This window comes from Spea bombifrons, chromosome 3, assembly GCF_027358695.1.
Source record: "Spea bombifrons isolate aSpeBom1 chromosome 3, aSpeBom1.2.pri, whole genome shotgun sequence".
In the NCBI taxonomy this organism is placed as follows: domain Eukaryota; kingdom Metazoa; phylum Chordata; class Amphibia; order Anura; family Pelobatidae; genus Spea; species Spea bombifrons.
In genome coordinates, this window is record NC_071089.1 from 65,418,829 (window position 1) to 65,442,111 (window position 23,283).

General features: G+C 36.7%; 1 protein-coding gene across 1 annotated transcript in view; it reads left to right on the forward strand.

Annotated features, from left to right (window-relative positions):
- ASCC3 (activating signal cointegrator 1 complex subunit 3) overlaps positions 1-23,283 on the forward strand; it is a 255,188-nt gene that overhangs the window by 25,571 nt on the left and 206,334 nt on the right. The window contains exons 5-8 of the mRNA XM_053461329.1: positions 8,146-8,266; positions 10,819-11,023; positions 12,958-13,096; positions 13,989-14,114. Of these exons, the coding sequence (XP_053317304.1) occupies positions 8,146-8,266; positions 10,819-11,023; positions 12,958-13,096; positions 13,989-14,114 (591 nt within the window). The remainder of the gene's footprint in view (positions 1-8,145; positions 8,267-10,818; positions 11,024-12,957; positions 13,097-13,988; positions 14,115-23,283) is intronic.

A 23,283-nucleotide genomic window follows, 5' to 3' on the forward strand; every position in this document is an offset into this window, starting at 1 on the left:
TATATATTTTAAATTATTTTATTTTTTAATTTATTTTTACTAATCACACTGTGATTAGAAAGCTGGGCTCCATTGACTTGCATGGTTGAATGCAGTACCTGTATTCAACCTGCAAGTGGAGCCAGAGTTCTCTAGAGGGTCTGGAGACCCTCTAGCAAACTTTTTCGTCTTTATTGTTTTTTTTTTCCCGGGCCGCCGCCATATTGCTGATGGGGAAGATCACCGGCAGCTGCGGCTGTGACTGCTCTCCGGAGTCCATCCTAAGGTAAGTGTGTGGTGTCGCTGGATGCCTCCTGATCGAGGCATTCCAGCGACACCATTTAAGTTTAGGAGGTGATCGTTGATCGCCTCCTAAACGCTTTTAAAACGGGGTCCGCCGCCATACATTGTATGGCGGATGTTGACGCCCCGGGGAGGGGCCAGACATGGCCCCTGATGCCGATCGGGGCATTGCTGAATGCCTCGAGGTCGAGGCATTACAGCAACGCCGTTTGGGTAAAAAAATCGATCCCGGATCGATTTTTTTTTTTTTACCCGTTTTAACAAATGACGGTCCTGGCACGTCATTCGTCGTTAACGACATGTTTTTCCGTGACGTGCCCGGACCGGCAATTGTCATCAAGGGGTTAAAGACAAACACTCATGCTGTTATTATATTCCGAAAGGATATATGATTGTGGCATAATAATCAAGTAAAAAAGGATAACACTTATATAGCGTAGGTGCTGATCTGTATAGATATATAGGGCTGTTAAGATCAATAAGCACACAATCCTCACACTTCCCAGCATCAGGCCATGTTGGGCAGGCATTGTTTATAGTCCTCTCGGAGCTCATATAGGACCTTTTGGAATGTAGTCAGCTTGTTCCACGTTGCGTCTCCAGATACATAGCTGCTACAATCTTCATTTAACACAGCGTTTGGACACATGGAATGTTCCAAAGCCATCTTCATCTGAGCTACTGTCAGTATGCAAACAATGCTACTCCTCTCCTGAAAGCACATGTTTAATTAAATATCCAGCAGCGATTCCTGCAGTATTGTTTGCGTATGAGATGGCATATTAATGCATCAATATGTTGAAAAAGAAACAAAATAAATTCTCAAACCAATCAAACATCCAAGGGTGCAGGATCTATTTTTATTAACGGTTAACATGGCAAAAGGGATTCTTCAATTTTGAGCTTTCAGAAATGTTGTAATTCTTAAAGGAAGCAGCCTTATTTGATGCCCCATTCATTTCCAGCAGAGAGAGGCTCCTCAAGTAATGTATCCAGCGGCTCTCCAATTGTAGGAGTCCTGTAACGTTTTTGGGCCTCTCAAATTTTAAGCCCCTCGCTTCTCCATTATGGCTGTCCACAAAAAGTTGGGCCACTGCACTTGTAATATCCTTGTGAATTATGTCACCACCATGGTCCAAAAACCTCCCTTCCAAATGTGTCATCATGATACATGATTTATTTCTTGATTGTTTAGAGCCTAGCAGCCCCTTTCATTGAGTTGTGTTTAATGGAGAGACAGTAACTTTTTCACATCTGAAGGCATATTTAATTACCCAGCACATCAAAGAAAAGAAAGCAGGCACCAAACTTTGGTGTCATATGGAAATTATGCAATTTGAAAATCAGAGGGCAAATATGTTATCACACAACTACATCTAAATATGACTTGATAATAACAACACAAAGGCAGAAAATACATATCTGTCTTAATTCCCAATGATTAACCTAGTGGTTTTGTTTTTAATTGAGTTTGTAGCTCTAATTACAGTGGTAAAAATGTCATTTTATGAACAATTGCACTTTAACATAAATTGTCTCTGTAGACTCAACCCTAGTTACCTATGCTCATGAATTGTAATGGAATGCTTTCCTTAAACACAGCAGATATATTTATATTTTTGCATTTGATTTTATTTTTTTCATAAGAAAATGTTCCCAACTAAAGTATCCAAAATGAATTTTCTGTCTTGTGGAAGTACATCATAACAATGCTGATGACTGAGAGGCTGGGAAATTGTGTACTTGTATATCCAAGTTATAATGTCCATCTCACTGGAGCTAACCCACAGATGGAAGTGAAAAAAGATTTAAATGAACAGTGAAACAGAGCCCCGCTGTGCCGACGTGTGGTTCAATAAACTATTAATACAGGCTCCTGTTGAAAAGAAATCCCAAGAACAATCTTGCAGATGCCTGCTGCAGAATGCAGATATTGCTATCTGCTTTCCTGTGTTTTATTCTCAAAAGTCTGTTATGGAAGTGCTACTGTAATATTTATTATTTCATGTTTTTTTCCTCTCCAACCAAAAGGCTCTAATTTTTTAGCCTGTCCAATTAAAGAGATTACACTTTAGTTTATAAACCGGGTTTTGTTGGATATGATATAAACATGTATATTTACAAAGTGGAGCAGATGAATTATCTGCATGTAGCAAGTAAAATGAGTGAAAATGTATAACTAACAGAAACTTGGCAGACGTGTGCCTGTCAGCTACCAAGTTCACATTTACAAGAGCTAACAATACTGCAGCATTGTGGGAGCACACAACCAGATGAAGAGATATGTTTCTGATTTTGTATGTTTGTTTGTTTTTCCGAGCAGCCACTGTGTACATTTTTAGTAAGTTTTGTAGAACAGTATGCAGGTGAAAGTTCTTTGCCATCACACTGCCACTGTTTTCCAGTGATGTGCATAGCTTACCCACAGACATAACAGTTGCCTGGTTGGCATTGGCAGATGCTTGTTCAGATACCTCTGCTGGGTTGGTTGACGCTTGGGAGCCAGCTGCCTGTAGGGCTTGATGCCAGACTGGGCATGAGGGCAGGAAATTGTGGCCAAGTCTTTGTCTGCTGTCAAGCCCTCTGTGCAAAAGTCTCACTGGATGAACTGGCTGAAGTCCAGAATACACTCGTTTTCAGGAGTACTGAACACAGCAATGTCAATCTCTTGATGCGAGATTGGACAAAATTGACAGATGGGAATCTGTAAGACCAATGACTATAGCTTGGTAGACTGTAGCTAGAGCTTTGCAGGTGTACACAACCAAAGTCATTGGCAGCACATGTTATTGGAAGCAAAGTGGACAGAGATGCCTGGGAATGACCAAAGAGCCTACAGGTGGTGACATAGACAAATGAACAACCCCATGTACTAAAGTTCATTGATTCAAATCCCAAGGTTCCTGACATTACCAGTTTAATGGAAAAACACAAATGTCTGTTCTTGATTACTATCATGTTCTTTGTGGTGTGGACGTGTCTTTATTTACATATGTTGAAGTGCCTCATTATTCCACTGATTACACAGTCTTCCCAGTTACTAACTGTCCTTGTATCGCGTTGCTCATTTGTGAGCAAAGTGTTAATAAATTAATTCTTAATGTATTATTTTCAAGTGGTATTTCATGGCTCATCGATATGCTTTTTTAACAATAACCTGTTAGAAGATCAAGTGAGCCTTTCCCATGAGGTTTTTCATTTGTAATGCATCATAATGTTATTGACTATGCATAATGAAACAACTGACAGGCTAGTGAGAAGGGATCCATCATGGGGAAAAAAGTATGTTCTACAATTTACCTCATATAAGTAGAGCTTTCACACACACAGTCCGTGAAAGATGTGTTCTCACTTTACATCTGCAAAAGCTACCTCTCCACCGAAACATCACAGCACAGCCCTGTTTTGTGAAGCCTGATGATACCCTTTGTTGAATTAATTTTGTAACATAGGATTTTGCCATCGTTTTAATGAATGGAGCAAGACGGTCAGATACATGCATCTGTCAGGGAATGTCCTGGACGTATTGAAGACTACTCAGATCCTGGTGCTTTCAACCACTTTTCCCTTAGCAGTGTGAAGATGGTAATCATATGACCTCATAACTTATTTTGGTGGATCCTAGTTGTTATTGTCTACTTATTAAATCGTAATTATATTTTGAGGGGTATCAAGTTTTTAAAATAACCTAGTTTAAGGCCACCATTACATATATCTAATAAATATATACCAACCCAAACAAAATAATTTCTGGGGGTGTCTGTATGGGGGTGTCTGTGTATACTTAAGACCCCCCGTCTTAAGTATACACAGACACCCCCATACACTCTTTAAATGTAATTAAGGTATCCTTCTTGTTTCAAGTTATGTAGCTGAACACATATTTACAAAATGAAAAGAAAAAAAAATATGGCAACCATTTAATGTAATACAATTTACATCCATACAAAACAGTTATTAAATGATGGAACATGCATACAAAATAAACCATCTATTATCACCCCACTGGTTTCTGTTCCATTTGTACATTTAAAGTTCTGGGGTAATTGCCCCTAATTAAATGGAGAAGCACTTCACCCTACAATCGGTAAGTATAAGCTTAGATAGCATTTATTTTGTGATGCAGTAGATGTGTTTTCTAGGCCTTGGGACATTTTCCTGATAACATCCGGGTCATTACTCCTTTCACACTTATATTGCGTATGGAAGGCCTTTTCTAGTGAAATACACTGCTGTATTTCATTGTGTATTGCATATGACTTTTATTTGCAGCGTTTAATCTTATTCTCAAGCTTGGTAGATTTCTAGTTGTAAGGGTTCACTTTTTATCCAAAAGGTAGATATTGGACTCAGACTGATTACACCATTTGGCGAATGTCAAGAGGCCATTAGAAATAAATTTATCTTGACTAAAACTATTAAGAAATCAATTGGATTTGTTATCAGCTTCCCCCAAGCTCTAGCACAGTTACCTATCTTGTTACAGTTTTCCCATTGCTCGTTTCACGTGAAAATAAATTCTTTGTCAAATGGAGAATAAGGATAACACACATCCCCCCCCCTCCCCGAAACGCTTTGTTCTGTAATAGTCTCCCAAAGAGCTGATACTAATATTCATGTTTGCTAAGAGAATTGGTGGTGAATTATAGACATGTTCAGAAGAAAGAGATAACTGTTTGCCATAATGCCTTTTATAGGATTAGTTGCTTGTGTCTTTGCCTGAACTTAGGTGAATAGATGATGGGCCAGTTTCTGAGAAATGAGCAACTCAGTTTAGCTTAGTGAAAGTCACGCTCTGTTTTGTTGGGAGCAATTAGCTCAACAAGCAATGTTTTATACTCTGCCACATTAACAACTATTCCCTCTCACACCTAGGTGGGGGAACTGCCGTATTAGTTGGAGATAACGTGACTCAAAATGAAAAATGGCTTTCAACACTGAAAGTTAATTAGTTTTGCATTAATTCATCTTCAGTCATAGAAAAAAAAAATCTGTGAACTCCAAAATCAAGTTTTTGTGGACTGTTACATTATTATTCAGTTTCAGCTAGCAATTGAATCTTTCACTGTGTCTTCTTCAGGAGAAAAATGTACTGACTTTACTGCTTTGGGTTTTATGTCGATTAAAACATTTCTTTCTCGTCAAAACGACTGAATGCTATGAAGGGCTTAGTCCAGTGTGGTTTGGGTTTGCTGACCCTGCATAACGTATACATAATATGGGGAGACTTTATATTTTAGATCCTTGATCTAGATATACAGAACAGACAGCTCTGTATAACAGCCATTTATACTGCACAGACAATTTGATGGGGGGAGATGTCTCATTTAACAGCAACTATCCCAGGGGCGTTCAACATGCGGCCCACCAGACATTGAGATGTGGTCTATATTTGATCTTCAGCATTAAATGCACCTCTGACTAGAGCTGCTCCTATGTGGGTGCATGGGGTGCGCTGCTGCTGGGCGTTTTAGATTGTAGAGCTTATCATCAGGAGCACAGTGCGAGGGCCAAAGGCTGTGCCGGCCGAATCTCCCTACCTTCTCCGTCGACCACTTCTCCTTTCCCACAGCTCTGTGAGGAATAGACAGAAAAAAACAAGAAGAGGCAAGAGTAGAAGCGGCGCAGCGGGAAAGGAGACAGGGATGCAGAAGCAGTTGACAGAGAAGGTAGGGAGACATTGAGTGAGAGTGTGTGTGTGTGGGGTTCCAAACTTAGGACCCCCAGGCGCCAAATACTCCAGGTGCGCCCCTTGCCAGGGAGGGATACTTAGCTTGAGTGAGAGAGTGAAAAAGAAACTAAATGAAAATGATGATGGGAGATGGAAGTTATGTTGTCCCCTGTCAATGTCTGGCTCTGTATATAGTGATTGGAGTTATGCTGTACCACCATCCGTGTCTGGCTCACTATGTAATGAAACCTTGAAGCTGCAGAAATATATAAAAACACTAGCGGTATTTCCATATTGCTAGACCCTTTCTAAGCCTTTGGGTTTCAAAGGGTTGTCCACAGTCACCCATGTGCGAAAAAGGGTATGTTGTTGTTGGAATTACTGTTCAACGTTGGTGTAAAAATATTGAGAGAAATATGATTTACAGAAGCCAACTGTTTTCAGAGATCTTTTTAGGCAGTTTTAACCTAAAATGACGTGTTTGTTCCACTTTTACGCCTTTGACTTATTTAAGTCAATCTTCATTCAGTATTTTTAGTTACTGAATGCCCTTTTAGGAGACAGGGTTGTTGTGCTCTTGGAACAGTGCACATTCATCTCAATTGTCCATTTGATAACGGATTAATAATTGGAATGCTTTTAGGTACAATGTTGCGATGAAAGCAACAACTAACACATCATGCTAACTGTATAGATGTAGGTACTCTCTGTACTCACTGTAATTGGAAGCATTAGTGGAATAATTAGCTAGATCTGTGTTCTCTGGGCATTTGCTGATAAGGAATTTGTCCATTTAGCTCATGCTTTCTTAGAGACCATGGTAACCAGTTTGTGTTGAAAACATTCTAAATTATTATATTTGTATATTTTCATTTTACCATACTGCTTTGAGAGAGTTTATTTATTTCAGCTGTCCACCAAAGATGTCTGGTTGAATATAAAATAACCAGCATTGCTGTTCTTTAGTAAATGAAGCAATGATTTTGTACATTAGCCCACTGAGAAGGCGGTGGATAGCTGGAGCAGCCTTCTAGTAGAAATGGTAAAGGTTAACACAGCAATTGAGTTTAAATGTGCATGAGATGTTTTGCGTATATATGGTTTAATGTCTGTTGTAATAACAATATTCATATTCAGAAAGGTAACTTTACTATATCTGCTAAAATGACACAAATGAAAGAAGGATCATGAGCAAATGAATTTGATTTGTTGTAGAAACCCTTAATTGATAAGTCATGACTGTTTTAGACAGCATCTATGTGCCAGCAAAAACAATTAGGAGCCAGCTTTTTTTTCTTCCCCAATATGCTGCACCACTTTGTACAGTAACACAGTTAAGTAATAAGTACCCCACACCACCCTTTTCAGCTACAGTTTTTATGTTAAAAAAACAAACTTTGCAAACTGACATGCTAGGGTGGCAGGCATGGAAATAAAAAAGAGATAAGCTTTTAGCCACAAGGAATGGAAACCATGTTAGAGAACTGCATTGAGATGCAACATATGTTGCGGGAGTGGGGGGGGTGGGGGGGGTGGAACACACGCATTGCGGGAGTGTGCGTAATAGTCAGAAATTCAGCAGGAGTGGGATTAAAAAAAAAAACAGTCCCGCGCAGGGCTCTAAACCATATGTACTATGATATGGTAACGTAGTCTTTAAATACTTATTTAACTCTACATGATTGAGAAGAACTTGAGTGGCCCTTTGATGAGGCAGATCTACATGTGAACATTTTTTTTCTTTATTAATATGTATATTTATTTTTCCAGCATATACACAGTGATCTACTATAAAATACCAGGCATTAAAATATCCCAGTATGATGACACATACCAAAAAATAACTTTCTTTTCCTTAACTTTTAAGTTAAACGTGTATTGTATCTTATACCTGTTTCTATTGGTATACTTTGATTTTTCTAAATTTGTGTTATTTTGTGTTGAAAGTTTATACATGTATACACATATTATACAACATGTTTACATTGTCTTATGTTGCTACCTATAGGCTCTTAAGCTTGCATGGCGCATTTAAAAAAAAAAAATATATGTATATATATTTATTTGTATATAAAGAACAAAGCACAACATTAATGAGAGTAATTCATGCAATTGTTTTGCTCTTGGCCATTTTGTTTGGTTTTTACAAATTTTGCACGAGTAGGAATTTATAGCTCTTTATTTTCTTGCAGTTATTTGAACTCCTGGGCCCTGAAGGATTTTCGTTTATAGAAGTACTCTTACAGCAGCGGCAAAGAATCGTAGAGAGATCTCTGTGTTGGTCCAGTGATAACCAGCCGCACTTTTCCCAAGGTAGGAAAAATAAATTGTTCTAAATGCATAGCAGAAGTATTGTGTCTGCACCTCAGGAGTGTTCTTTTTTAGAATTGGGAAGAATTTTATTTGTATTTTATTTTAACTTGAATTAGACAATGTTAACTCCCTGTGTTCTGGGGCTTTAATCTTTAGCAAATATTGTATATTTGTTTTATTCCATATATATATAAAGGTGTACACACAGGTGAGTTACAAAAGTATGTGTGTATGTATATAGTATACATATATTCTATACATACACACGCTCTTTTGTAGCCCACCTATGTGGGGATCTAGGAGCCAACCAAAAAATATAGGAGCCGATTCTTTTCCCCACTCATGTTTTTATTTATTTTAAGTTTATCCATTAACTGATATGAGAGGGAAACTTTAAAAATAAACAGTAAATTTGTTTGTAAAACAAATATAACTTTGCTGTGAAAATATAAAATATATCAAGACAAATTAACAATATGTTGTATATTAATATTCTTAAGTCCTTGTACTGTTAGACATTAGATGTGTGATGACATGTATTCTAAATTAAAAATGAGCCAAAAAGAATGTTTTAGGGGCAATGTTTAAAGGGTTAAATATATTGGCACATTCTAAAAAGTACATTTGGGAATTTAGTTTAAATGTTGAATGAGCAGACATTGTCAAAAGTCAAGATTTAACAGCCAAAAAACGTTGCCCAGATTCTGTAACGACTGTAAAACGGGCACCTTTTAACCAAATTAACCCCTTCCATGTCAACTCTGATATGCCCCCGTGTAGTCAGTGGGGCTGGGGTGGACTCTTATTGAACTTTACGGCTTACTGGTGCGCTGGGTTCAAGTTGCAATGTGGTATGGTATCGTTAACAATCTTATTGTGTATGTCCTGACATTAGTGTGCAGTGTTAACATGCGACATCATGAATGTTTTCTTATATGGGCTTTACATATAGTTTACTACTTTTCTGTTTTTAGTGATACCCAGCTTAATTAGAGTAAGCAACATACGAAATAAATTATTCACTGTTCAGCAAATAACAAAATTTTGTAAATATCACTAGCTAATAACGGAATTAATTGTCCACTGCGTGTTTTGTAACCAGTCACAACTCCTTTTCTTTTTTAATGACTTCTTGTGTTTTACTTTTAGTTTTTGACACTGCAGTAGATTTTTTTTTTTATTTGTATTTATAATAAATGCCAAGTGCTAAGGCAACATAAGCTCTGATGCATCCTTTTTGTATATTCTTATGGAATTGAAATGTAACGTGAGTGGCTTTCTCTGCATGCAGATTTATCAGTCAGGTGTGGTTTGCTTCTGCATGCCCCTTTTCTGTAAGCACTGCATTATAATGGATGGAGGCTACTTTGCATTTGGATTACAGTTAAGGAAACCTGTTTTGCTCCTGCCAGACAATGTCAACAATCAATCTGGAGCTATCAGTGCTACAGTAAATTAAATTGTCTTGATTTCCCATTAGGATGCCTTTGTACCCATAGCTGCCAGTTATCCTTTGTCTTAATAAAGCTGTTGTGTCTTGTTCTTCGGGAAGCGATTCATTACCTCCTATGCACTAATTTTATCAGACTTCCTCATGCCGTACTTATTTGATTACTCTTACTTTATTTTGTCTTTGGTCTTTCTTGTTATTGTCTTGCTGTGTTGCTTTTCAGATGGTACAGTTTGAGATTTGGAAAGCTGTTTAGTGTCCAAAGCAGCCAAATTTGTTTTTGTAATTATCTTGATTATGTGTACTAACTCATGGCAACAGCGTGTGTGCTAGGCACGTAGGCTATCTCTCTTGGGGTTCATGAAGCAAGCCTAATTTTTGCTTGGGTATCCTCTAGTTCCTTGTATGTATGTGCTTTTATCTGCTCCTTGACCCTAGTTTGTTCATGCACCCACTGTGAACCCCTGCTTTGCGTTGCCATACCAGTATCATTCACATCAAATTAAAGAGAACATTAATCTATGTAGTTCCTTCTACCCACTGTGTTCCTCTCCTTTGTGTGGCACCCCCAGTATGCTTTGAAAAACATTAGAACAAAAGTGAATGTTTGTGGGTTTTATATGCACCACAACATGGGGGTTGTTGCTCTTTAAGGCTATACGTTATTATCCGCTTCATTGTGGCTTATTAAAATTCCACATTTCGGTAGTCCAAGTATATTTCATTACTTATTCCTTGTGATCTTTTATCCACGCTGTTTAGATGTTACAGGGTACGATCATAGTCATGTGTGTTGGCTTTAAGTAGATAAAATATTCTCAACTTAAGTTAAAGAGAAATCCTAATACTTTTCCGTGAGAAATTAAACTTGAAGCAAGCTATATTTGACAGATGAGTGTAATATATTAAATCTTCTTAAAGGTCAAGAGTTATAGAACCATTTTAGAAATTAGGAATCGTAAAGTTAATTCATGCTGATTTTAAACGGGTGTAGAATTGTAAAGCCTTAATGCAAAGACACAGCTTAGTTATATTTTTCTTCTGAACATTTTAAGTTCTTTGAACTGAAAAACACTATGAAGTACATTTTTTAACATTTTAGATCCACGCAGAAGAAATGCGGGAGACATCCAAAAACCCAATTATGGCTGTCAAGTCACTGTTCAGTCCGAGCAGGAGAAGCAGCTAATGAAACAGTACCGGCGAGAGGAAAAACGTAATGCCAAACGAGAAAAACGAGTAGGGGACGATGGGGAGTACGGAGAAGGACAGTTCTGGTTTGATCCCAAGGAGCTGCGAATGCACAGGTGATCAATTCCAAATCCCTGAAAAATTGCACCTTCAATGCTGCCGCTTTAATGTATCCTAATCATTTTTCTTTAAGTTCAGCTTTGGCGATAACATGATTTCAGCTGCAGGTCACGTTTTTAGCACAAGTATAGAATTTTTTTTCGCAATGAAATCCTAATTTACTAGGATAAGAAAGCAGTGATCTGCTTAATTAGAATCTGCTTGGTTGCTTCCACACGGTTTAGAAATGCAGATTAAGGAGGTAAGCTATCTTCCTTAGGTGCTCTGTACACACCACTAGTGTAAGATTTATGAAGTCTGTACTAAATGCATTGAAACTATCTGTTTTTCCTCTTGAGATTAATGGGTGCTATTTTCTATGTTGTCATCTTGAAATATAGGGAAAAACGGGAAAGCAAATAAGGCGTTGCAGTGCTGCAGAGGAATAAAAAAAAAAGAACCTTACCCTTGTTGGCTTTTTAAATATTGAGCCCATAAAAAGTGTGATCTCTACATTGTTATGTGGCAGAGTGTTGGGACAACAGCCCTATAAATAAGGTTGTCTACTGCAGTTATTGAGTTGCCAATGCCTACAAACTGCATCTGCAATTTGCTGCAATTCTTACTGTCTCTGTTGCCATTTATACATAACCACCCTTTGTGTTAACCTTGTGAATGTCATTGATACGGCATTCGGAAGATTAAACATAAGTGGGTGCCGCTGATACTACTGCTGCTTAAATGGTCACCACTTCCTTTCATCATCTACTTTTGAGCTGGCTTAGGTGGATGAGAAATGTGTAAAACATATTTTTATATTTTGGTTGCCAGATGAAGATAGTAAGTAGTACCTGATCCTTTATAGGAGTACATTAGTGAATAAATCATCTGGGTGAGCAATCTATTGAGAAGTGCAGATAGGAACATTTTTAAGACTCTTAACACGGTACCAGTGTCAATATGTTAAATTATATAACAATATGTTAGTTGATTCAAGTATTATTCTTCAGAAAAGGTAAACAGACCTTGGTAGTCAGAACAACTGGCAAGTAAGCCCCCCCAGCAGTTTCAACATCACAATAACACCCCAGAGTTGAGTTCTTTTATCAGCTTGCCCAATTTACAGCACTGTGCTAATGTTAAAAAAAACAAAAAAAAAAACGTTGAGCTTCCCCATAAATAAAGCTTAACTTATTTAAGCATTCTGTCCACATGTACTATTGAATATTCAATGTACTATTGAATATTGGTAAATTCAGCCATTCGTACAAAGACCCGAAAACGAGTCCAGACCCCCATGAATTGTACGAAAACAAAGCAAAAAGCTCAGAATTTTCATGGGCCCACATTTGCTCACACTCTATAACACTTTCATTCTTGTTGACTCTCTCTTGTGCTCTGTGAATGTTACGCAACCTTCTCTGCTGACCGCTTCCACGTCTTCATCGTCTTGTACCTTCTCCCTTCGATCTTCTTCTTTCTATCTTCAATCTGCATCTCTGTGTACATAACTTCCGCCCCAAATGGCGGCGCTTGGGTGAGGACGTCACCGCCAGAACGTCACCATGAGCACTGCCATATTGCCCCGAGCTCAAGTGAGGGCAAAATGACACTGCTTTCAGTTTCATCATGTCCCAGATTGGAGGATCGGGGAGTGGACAACACCATAAGTGACGCCATTTTGGTGGAAGTTCCCACCTGGTTATGTCTGTAGAGATGCAAATAGAAGATAGCGAATTGAAGATAGAAGAGGGTAGAGAATGATGAAAACAATTAGAGAGCTTGAGAGAGTGAGTGAATGAATGTCACTGGGGTTGTCCCTTCATAATGCAAAACGAGGTTCAACTCTCCTTCAAATTTCCCAGGTTTCTAAATACATCTTTGGAAAGTACGCTAGACCAGAAGTCCCAATTTTCTTAATTTTCTGACATTATTTTCTCTGACGTTATAGAGAACAAGCTCTTTCAAGTGCTCGAACAATGCCTATTCTGTCAAGGGAAAGAGACACATGGGAAAGAATTCAATATCCACATGTTTATGATTCCCGTGCTGAAGCAATGAAAACTTCTGCATTTATTGGAGGTGCTAAGGTATGTTTGACAGCAGAATCCATGGATCTAGAATATTGCCTGCTGATCTGTAAAATGTTGACAATGTACCTGTAATTTGGATTTTTACTGATTCCATTCATTATTAACTGTGATTCCACAGTAAGGTGTGTTAGATGGAAATTGATGGTAAGCAGGATTGCATGTTCACATTTTAAATGTGCTAACCCTAGTTGAAAACATGGTAGTGCTTTGATTTTAGTTAAGAATGTACATTTATTTGTGATATTTAGAAATGATTGACGTTTTTATTGAAACTGATTCCGTTTTAAAATCAGTCTTATTTAGTTGTTTTTTTGTCTGCTTTTCAGCCCAGACGACATCTGTTAGCAATCTTGAAAATAGCCTATTTGAAATATACAAACGTTACAGATTTGAACAGGACAAAATGGAAATACTTTTCAGATTTTAATGAATGTAACCCTTAGCCATTTAACAAGACATATTTCAGAGATCATGCAAGGAGGTCCTGTACTCTTTATATGTTGTTGAGGCAGAAACCGCTTCTTCATTTCCTCTTTCTATCACTTTGTTGAAAATACTTCCAAAACCTTTTTATAAACTGCATTTTTGAGGTAGCTTGCTATTTACACAAACTACAGAATACCAGATTCAATATGGATGAAACAAGATCATCTTGATTATCACAAGACAACTCCTCTTCCCATAGTATGTACATAAGATGGTTAGACAATATGTAGACCTCTACTGTACTAAGCATCAGCAAGTTTCAGGCAGCTGGTCTATTCCTACCCTACACTAAGTTCATTTGAATATAACATTATTATCTAAAGAACATAGTTTTTGTTAAAAAAAAAAAAATACACCCACATAACTATCTTAATATTTTACCATCTATTATTTCCCTTTGCAGCTTCTTCTACCAGAAGGTATTCAAAGAGATAACAACAAAATGTATGAAGAAGTAAAAATCCCGCCATCTGAACCAATGCCTATTGGTTTTGAAGAAAAACCAGTGTACATAAAAGACTTAGATGAGGTAAGTCAAGTCTAAAATTGATATAATTAATATTTTGAAGGCTAGATAATGGCCCTAGATGACAATGTGGATGAAACATGTGAAACATGTATTTGCTTGAATTCTCAATGGGTTTAGTCCCGATTTCCCCTGTTTTTTTGGGTATGGGTGGACATTTCCTTCTAGGTCTAGTTAACCGTGCACTTGTTTATTGTTGGTTAAAAGAAGAATATTGGTGTGAGGATTATGACATAAATTGGATTTTGATGAGAAGTTATATGTTTAACTTGGTGGCCTGCATCCAAAGTGCTTTGGAACTTGTTCACTGTCACTCTTACCCACACCTGAGTTTGTCAAGCTACATGAGAAGGGGTCTTTATGGAAAAGGTTGTGTATCTATAGGAAAACAAATAACATCCGTGATTTCATTTGAGATTAATTCCACTTGGCAGTGGTATGAAAATGAAGTTCTTAAAATTTAATGTCTCACAAGACACCGGTATGTCTCTTTGGAACTTGTGCTGTGCTCAGGGTTTTGTTGTTTTGTTACTAAAGTGAAATTTCCTGACTTGAAATGAAGATCCTATTCAAAGGTGCACATTTATACGTCGCCCTCTGATACTCAAGGTCATCTCCACACTTACGCACCGTATACGGAAGGAACGAAAATATATTTATTTATGCCTTCTACATACAAATTAAGTTGAGAATAAATTGTACATTGCCTTAGAGTTCTTCTAATCAATACAAAGATTATCATGTTCATCATGGATTACATCAGAGAGTAATCTAATCCCTTTTGTAAATACAGACTACTGCATTCGCTTTCCATGATGCTATTTGTTTGGGGGGGAAAAACTACACTGATAAAGGATTTACAGTTTCAACAAACTGACGGAACAAAATGATGGATTAGACTGTTTCAAATTTTTTTTTGAAAGTCTTAAGTGCTCAGTTAGTATTTTTTTTTTATCCATCTTAGAGTTTCCTTGCGTTACTCTAATAAGTGTGTGCTTTTGGTTCATTATCTAAAGGGGACTCACAGTGAGCCATACTTACTGTTTCATTTTACCCTTTGTTCTGTTTTATTAATCGATTTCGATGTTTAGAGACTAAAAGTGAAAATTTACATTGGATGAAAAAAGTATCAGGACCGTAGAAAAAGCTCAGTCTCTATAAAGACTTCATAACGTCATTGCATGATATAACAAGTTCTATATTAAGGTTATAAAACTGAGACATTTACAGGCAAAAGTGTAAAACTGACTTGTTACCAATATTAAACAGTGTTAATAGTTTTTACTTCTTTTTTTTAATAAAACAATGCACTTTTCATAACCTGCCTTTTGTTCCTAAAACACAATGTTTACAAGCACACATCTGTCTTTGGGCTTGATGGCGCAATTTCTAATCCCGCTTGCTTCCTTGGGATACAAATAACAAAATAACTGGAATATATTTACAACGAAATTTTGAAGCGTTTTAATTTTTCCGTGTACCAAAAAAGCGCATTTTCCCGTAATTGTTTTAAAAAATGTATATTCTATTTAGTTTTATGGTTTCATCTGTTGAATTACAGTCTTACCGAGGATTGTGTGAATACTAGTTAAGCAATTTCTGACGGAGCATCAAGTTTAAAAATATATGTTTTTACATATAACAGTCTGGTCGTACGCATAACCGTCTTTGATAAATGGCGAAAGCGTTTTACCTAAAGTGGGTGCTCAAGCTAGGATTTATTTCTTTGTTACATGCCATTTCCATTTCCTTTTACTTACAGTACATAATTAATGACCTAAATAAAAAGTGGATTTCTTTGCTTAATGCATAGGAATTATTACAAAATCAATAACCCCCTTTCTTTCAGTAATGTTTTGTTGCTTTTATAATTTTACCAAGTAAGCAGGGCTCGGTGAAGTTAGACACATTAGTGCATAAATTACCATGTTTATACTATCCTCTGGAAAGCTTAGCAGTTAATATCTCCATAGTGTTGCGGTCATAATTTTCTCCAAATGCCCGCATAACCATTTTTTATTTCTGCACTTATTACCATGTGCCATTTTCAAGTAACAATTAATCGAGCCCCATACTTGACCGTAAGCCATGTTTCTTTCAGCGACGTGTAACAACAAACATAATCCACTGGCCACGAAATATAAAACCATGAATACTTACATGGGTTATGTAGTATATAATAAGAACCTGTTTTCTGTCATCTTTACTGTTACTATGCACATTAAGCCATACTACGTTACAAAAACTGTCCTTAAAGCTGAATGCATTTTAAAGATTGCATCTTGGTATTTAATTGTGGCTGCCGCATTAAAAAATTTCTTAAGTTAAAGCTTTTTGTAACATTCTGTATATCCACATAAATTTCAAAAATTTCAAAGTCTGGGTAATATATATTTTTATTGCATGAAGCAGTCAATCAGTGGCAGAAATGTGCCCCCCCATTGAAATCCGAGACTTTACAAGCAATGTGAACCGGATGAGGGGCTTTGCTTAGGGTCTGAACATGCGTATGCAAAATGGACCACATGAAAATGTAAAGGGACCATGCAGCTATCATATACATTTTTAGTTCAATGTACTTTATGAACTGCATGTCACTGGATTTTCCTTTTTCTCATTAATCTATTTCTTCCATTGCCCCTGTTCCGTTGCTTCTGAATGGATCCCCGTGAAGGCCTTGTAAAAGAAGGGGAGAACATTAGAAAGGAAATGATTTGCTATCTTAGTTCTGCCACCTTATGCCATATATCTCAGCTACCATACAGTATCTCAAACAGTTCCACTGAATCTGGTGCCTTTTTGTTAATGGGGATGCAGAGTGTTGGACAACAAGAAACACAGTTATCTGTGTACTATCCCCATAGCCAGCCTTGGCTAAAAAAATCGAATCCATGCCCAAATAACGATTAATCATCTTGTCAAAGTATAATGTAGTTCACAGACACTGTTGCCTGTACATATTTAACATTTGCAGTGGACTTCTTCACTTGAACTGTTTTTGTGAATCAAACGTTTTGGCAGCTTGTTGCAGCCCCGGTTCACGGTCAGTTTAACTGTATGCCACCTGCAGCCTTTTCTCCTCTAGCTTTTTTAACAATACAATGGGGTCACAGCGAAGTTCTCCATTTCCCTGCTGTGTGTGGACAGAAAGGGCCTTGAGCGAGCCAGAAGCACTCTCTGCTTAGTACTCTTAGATTGCATGGTTCATTGAAGAAGGAATATAAGGAAATTGATTACAAACTCCATGTCCTGAAAGGCCCTGTTGGTGGCAAAGAAATTGAACTCCAGGGCTGCTTGTGTTGACTGCCTTAATTTTCTTTGATATCTCAGAATATCCCAAATGAAGCCGAATGTACACTATGCCTAAAGCTTAAAAAACATAATTAGTGATACATTAACACAGAGAATCTGATTCTTAATTGTTATATATTTTGCATAGTAACAACCTGTAATATTTTTTAAACATTGTTTTTTATATATCGTCATACAACAGGTAAAGCTGTTACTGAAACTCTTTAGACCATGAAAACTCAAAAAAAAAAAAATTATATTTGAGAACCCTCTGCAAACTCTCAGGCAGCCCGCCATGTAATTATAATTCAACTAATTTGGTGGCTTTTTTGTCTATGGCAAATAACTTCCAGCCCATGCTTATTTGCAAAAAGCCCCAGATGCTTAATGTCTATACAACCCAATGTATCAACATGTCCCACTTCTTTTATATTCCCTTGTTTATGTCTTTTATATCCCTAGTCATATGAACTATATGTTCTAATTTGTATAGACCTTAATTTGAATAATATTTTCCCAATTCATGCAACCATACGAATCTCTGAAAAGATTGGCCCCCCACGAAACAACCAAAAACAAACATGAAGCCTTTGACCATTTGTTAATTATTCTTTCATTTGTTTATCTGTTTTGGCTCATTTACCCTTCATCTCCTTATCTTAGTCACTTAGAGCCTCCTCTGGAATTTCTTGAATCTCCTTCAGTAGTTAATTACCACTTGTTAAATTTTATTGGAGTCATGGAAAATGCCAAAAATGTTTACTACTTCATACTTATTAGAGTCATGGAAAATTGAATCGATTATGGTAATCGCACACAAGTCTAATATTAACACTTTGATGCCAAAACCTTTAGGCTCGTAGTAGCATTTGAGCATGGCAGCCTTTTATTAGAGCCTTTCTATGGGGATGGCCTGCTATGTACTTTATACAATATAATGCTGTTCTGTGATTTTTTTTCATGGTCGTGTTTGGCAGTAGTAAATCTACAAAAAAGCAATTGATAGTAAAAATGCAAGTGTTTTCACTTCATTTTTCATGGTAGTAATTCTACCCTATAGCAGTCACTATTTTTGACTAAGTCCATCAAGTTCAACCCTTCTACCCAACCTTCCTACTCTTGATCCAAAAGAAGGCAAAAAAAAAAACCCTAATTAAGCTACTTTGAATTCTGTTATCAGGGGAAGAAAATCCTTTTTGACTCCAAAAGGCAATCAGATTTCTCCTTGGATCAATACCTTATTGGCCCTTGCAGCTGCTTGCCGGCATTGCGCAATGTTGTCAAGTCTATTGTCTACCATTATTCCTAAATCCTTCTTATTGGTAGTTTCCCCAAGGATATTCCATTTATAGTATAGGTTGCGTTTTTATTATTTTTACCATAATGCATAACTTTGCATTTATCTATGTTGAACCTCATCTCCCACTTGTACGCCCAGTCCCCAACTCTGTCTAAATCCTCCTGCAAATAAGAAACATCAAGATTAGTCTGAATTCCCCAGCCTAATTTTGTGTCATCAGCACAAAAACTGTGACATGGCTCTCAATGCAGCCTGGGAGATCATTTATGAATAAATGAAAAAGAAGAGGACCAAGGACAGACGCTTCAGGCACGCAACGTAATACCTGCGTACAGTCTGAGAAACACCCATTCACAACAACCCTCTGCATTCTATCTTTTAACCATTTTCCAATCCAAATACAGACATTTGCCCCTAAGCCTATTTCTGTTAATTTGTAGAGTAGCCTTTTATGTGGGACTGTATCAAATGCCTTAGCAAAGTCCAGATAAATCACATCTACAGCCGCACCCAAAATATTTTTATCGTATGCCTATTGTTTCTCCCTTCGTCTTTCCTACCTTTCCCCTCACTTAATTAAAAGCTAATTTCTACCCACATCTATTGCATTTAATTTCTTTCCTCATTTATGGACAGAAAATGCCTCTTATCTTTGTTTTTATTTTCTCATTCTATGGATTTATAATCCATCTCTTGCATCTCTTATATTATGATCCATCTCCATCCTTGGGCTTGTCTGCACTATTCAGTTTATCTAAAACGTCAACGTCAAGTATGGACATTTGACTTTCTTTTTTTGATCCATGATAATCTTGTCTGTCTCTAACAGAGCTCAACCCTTCACCTGAGTAATTTTCCCTGCTCAGTGACAACTTGAATCCACGACTACAAGTGATCACAAACTAAGGCTCCTGCTGCAATTTTGATGGCTGTCAGGAAATTTCAGATAGTTGGCAAAAACCTGTCTCATAGCTTTCTTTCTGCTAAAAGTAAAGCCATGTCTGAGTTATCACCTGGTATTTCACAGTTCAACACCAATAGCATCCATGCATGCTTTTTTAAAAACTTTGTTGCATACTGAGACATAGTACTTACTATGTGAAGGTGAATTTTGTTACTAGTACAGGCATCTCTGGATGGCTTAAAATATTGTGGGAACATATTTCATCCTAGTCGTGTATGCTGTCTGCAGTGTTAGAATACAGTTATTTATACATCCTTTTTAATGTGATTTTTTTTTAAAAAATAACTATTTCGGTAATACAGAAGAATAATCAATTGTTTCAAAATATTTCGGGTAAAAATATCTAATTATAATATAAAATGTTCCCCTATGGTCAAAAAGAACAAAAATAAATACACAAATTTGAACATTTTGTTTATAAGGTTAGTTAACATAAATCTTGCCACCCCTTGCTATGATAAGGAAAAAAAATATAAGAATAATCCAATATTTTTGAAATAGAGAATAGATAGTTTTTATTTTTAGCCATTACACACACACACATTTAACAAATCCAATTTGTGCTGCCTCTGTAAATATTTTCCTTTTCTATTTTTATACTAAAATAAATTAGCTAGTTTCTAAAATACATGATCCATGCTGGCTGTAGAGTAATCTGCGAGAACAATAAAATCACCCATCAGGGAACAGTACTTGGGGAATAAAAGAGAGATAAATTACCCAGGCATATTCTTTATCTCCTTCTTCCAGCCGTTTCCATACTTGAGGTTTGTTGCTGCTATACTTCTGGAGTACAATAACTTTGTTGCTATATACGGCTATGATATTTTTCTCTCTCTAAAATTAATAAATGTATTTTGTTTAATATAAAGTGTATTTATCAGCACTGTTCATCATGATTTCATGCTTATCACACATCACTTCATGAGTGCTCTGTGTCTTTAGAAACTGAGCTTCATCTTTATTGTGCTTTTTTGTAAAAAAAAAAAACCCATGTAAACTCAATAGCTGAAGACTGCTGCTGTTATTTTAATAAAACACATCTTTTGAAACTGATCTTAAGAATAAATGTAAGTTTTACGGGCGCAAGCACCAAGTCATTTTTTGGGAATTAACCTCAGTAGGACACCTCATGCGTTAGTCATCCTCAATTTTCAGATTGATGCGTTATTGTTGCTAAGAAAAACTTCTACCATAAAAATGATGACTTACCTGAAAGATCATCATTTTTATCTTTTATCATTTAAGATTTCAACAGGTTTAATTAAGCAAAAATTCAACACACAGTAGACATTAGGAAAACGTTAGATCTTGCATGACTCCCTTCACTCCTCCAGTTCAATATTGAGCTCTACCACACGTCAAGTCAGCTAACTAAAATTTGAAAATGAAATTTGTGGACTTTTGATATTGTACAGCTCTTAAGGATTAAAAGATCAGATAGGTCACAACTTCCATGTAAATTTTTGACCACACAGTTCATGTTTGAAATTTGGGACCCAGGTTCTAAAAAACTACCCCATATTAAACTTGAAGAAATCTCACCCTTAGTTGTGAAATCTGTAGGGCTACGTTTCTTTTTTTCCCCCCCCTCTTTCCTCTACAGTTTATTTGGTTGTGACTTTCTTGTAAACTATAAGTTATAGGGTTATGTAAACTACCTCTTTTTTTCTTATTCTATGGTATCTTGAAAACTTGGAGATGGCTTAGTAGACATCCCACTCATATTTGGCCAAAAGATTAGTTTGTTTTCCACTTACCAAGTTATATATGTGAAATATGGTAGTATTAGTTAAAGACATAAATGTATATGACAAAATCTTATTTGTTATCCTATACAGTAGTTGAATGAACACCATACTCTATATTTCCTTTTGAAAACAACACAAGAGAAAGTTTACAAAATATAATTGCAGCGCAAGACCATGCTGTCTTGTTTATCAATATTTTTACAAGACTCTTCCATTATTGCTACAACTGCAACACCAATTTTGCTGACTTCATAGTTTACTATACATTTGTTTTACTGGCCTCTTACATGAGAGCAGTGGTTCACAACTGGCCTACAACAAACCTTGTTATAAGGTTATTCCTCATAATAAACCTGGAATTACCTTCATCAGATTTGTAAACAATCTTGGCGACCCCATCAAACTAATACATAGTGCAAGTTACCATCTGTCAACTATGAATACAAATGGTTTATTGTAATTGCACTTCCACAGATATATACTTTGCCATGATGATATATTGTTTGTTTTGTAATAAATGTGCAAATTTCCAAAGACATCACACCATCTGAGTGTGTTTTGATCTTTATTAAATTGGTGGAAGACATATTTAATATTCAGTCTGGTCCTTGATGGTCTGTTGATATTGATCCACTGTTGATATGTCATAAAAAGGTATAATGCTGTTTTGCTTGGTTTAAAAATATAATATTTATAGTACACATTAATCTCTGATATATTCTATCATGTCCTTGATGAATAGCTGTTGCCATGACTTCAGAATAATTGATGAATTTAGTGTGTTTAGTAAATAAGCTGGCTCTACGTTTACTGCTTTGTACTTCTTTACACTGTTGGAACATGGTATACTCTCTAGGTATCTTGTCCATGTTATGATGAATGAACAAGCATATTCAATGCTCTAGAGATCCATTTTTTGCTGTTGGAATATGAATAGTTGTTCACTGTACTCTGTAGTAGACCTTATTCTTGTACGTTTCAAACCTCTACAGAGCCAGTGGGGCCTCATATTCACTGTAGAGACAGCTGTGGGTTATGTGCAATTTCTAGCACAAAATTCATTTTTACAGTGTGTTGCTTCCACCCAGAACACAACATTTAAAACTAAACAACCAGGAGGTTTTATTCTTTTGTTAGAATTTAATGTATTGAGACATGTCTTAAACGTATCATTTTATGATGGATCCATCAATTGCAGTTATTAGAATCTGCCCATCCACACTTTAAATGTCAGGCGTGGACTGACCATCAGGAATACTGTGATTCCTTCCACGTAGCCTCTTTGCCCATGCTCGACTCAAAAAAACAGGGATGTGTAGTCTGTGGCTGCACATAAGTTTTTTGGACGCTGGCTCGAACCGTCAGAGCCAGTTTTAAATCTCAACGTGTTCCTGTTGGATGACAAAACCAACAGTGATTTAATATTTTGTGAAATGAGCTAAACTTTGAAAACCAAGCTTTTCTGCTGTTATAAATTAGGAGAAACACAAGCATATTAAATTATCCACAGTTCAGTTAGCAGTAATGATTATAACACCAGTCCTGCTTTCACGGTTACATTGTTGGAGAATGATATTAGATTTGTAACTAGTATCAGTATTTTTTTTTCTTTGAGGCTAGAATGTTTTTTGCCTGAATACTTAGCTTCTCCCTCAATAATCTAAGCCATAATATAGATCCACACATGGAACACCTCTGTATATAATAATCATAATGTACATAATACATGATCTCCTCGGGTCATGTTTGTCTAGATGACACATTCTTCTTGACCAAGGTCACCTCCCAATTGAGACATTAGGACCAACTGTTTTTGATGCAGCCTCTGCCACCTGCAAAAGTATTCATTTACTTGAGACTTAAGAG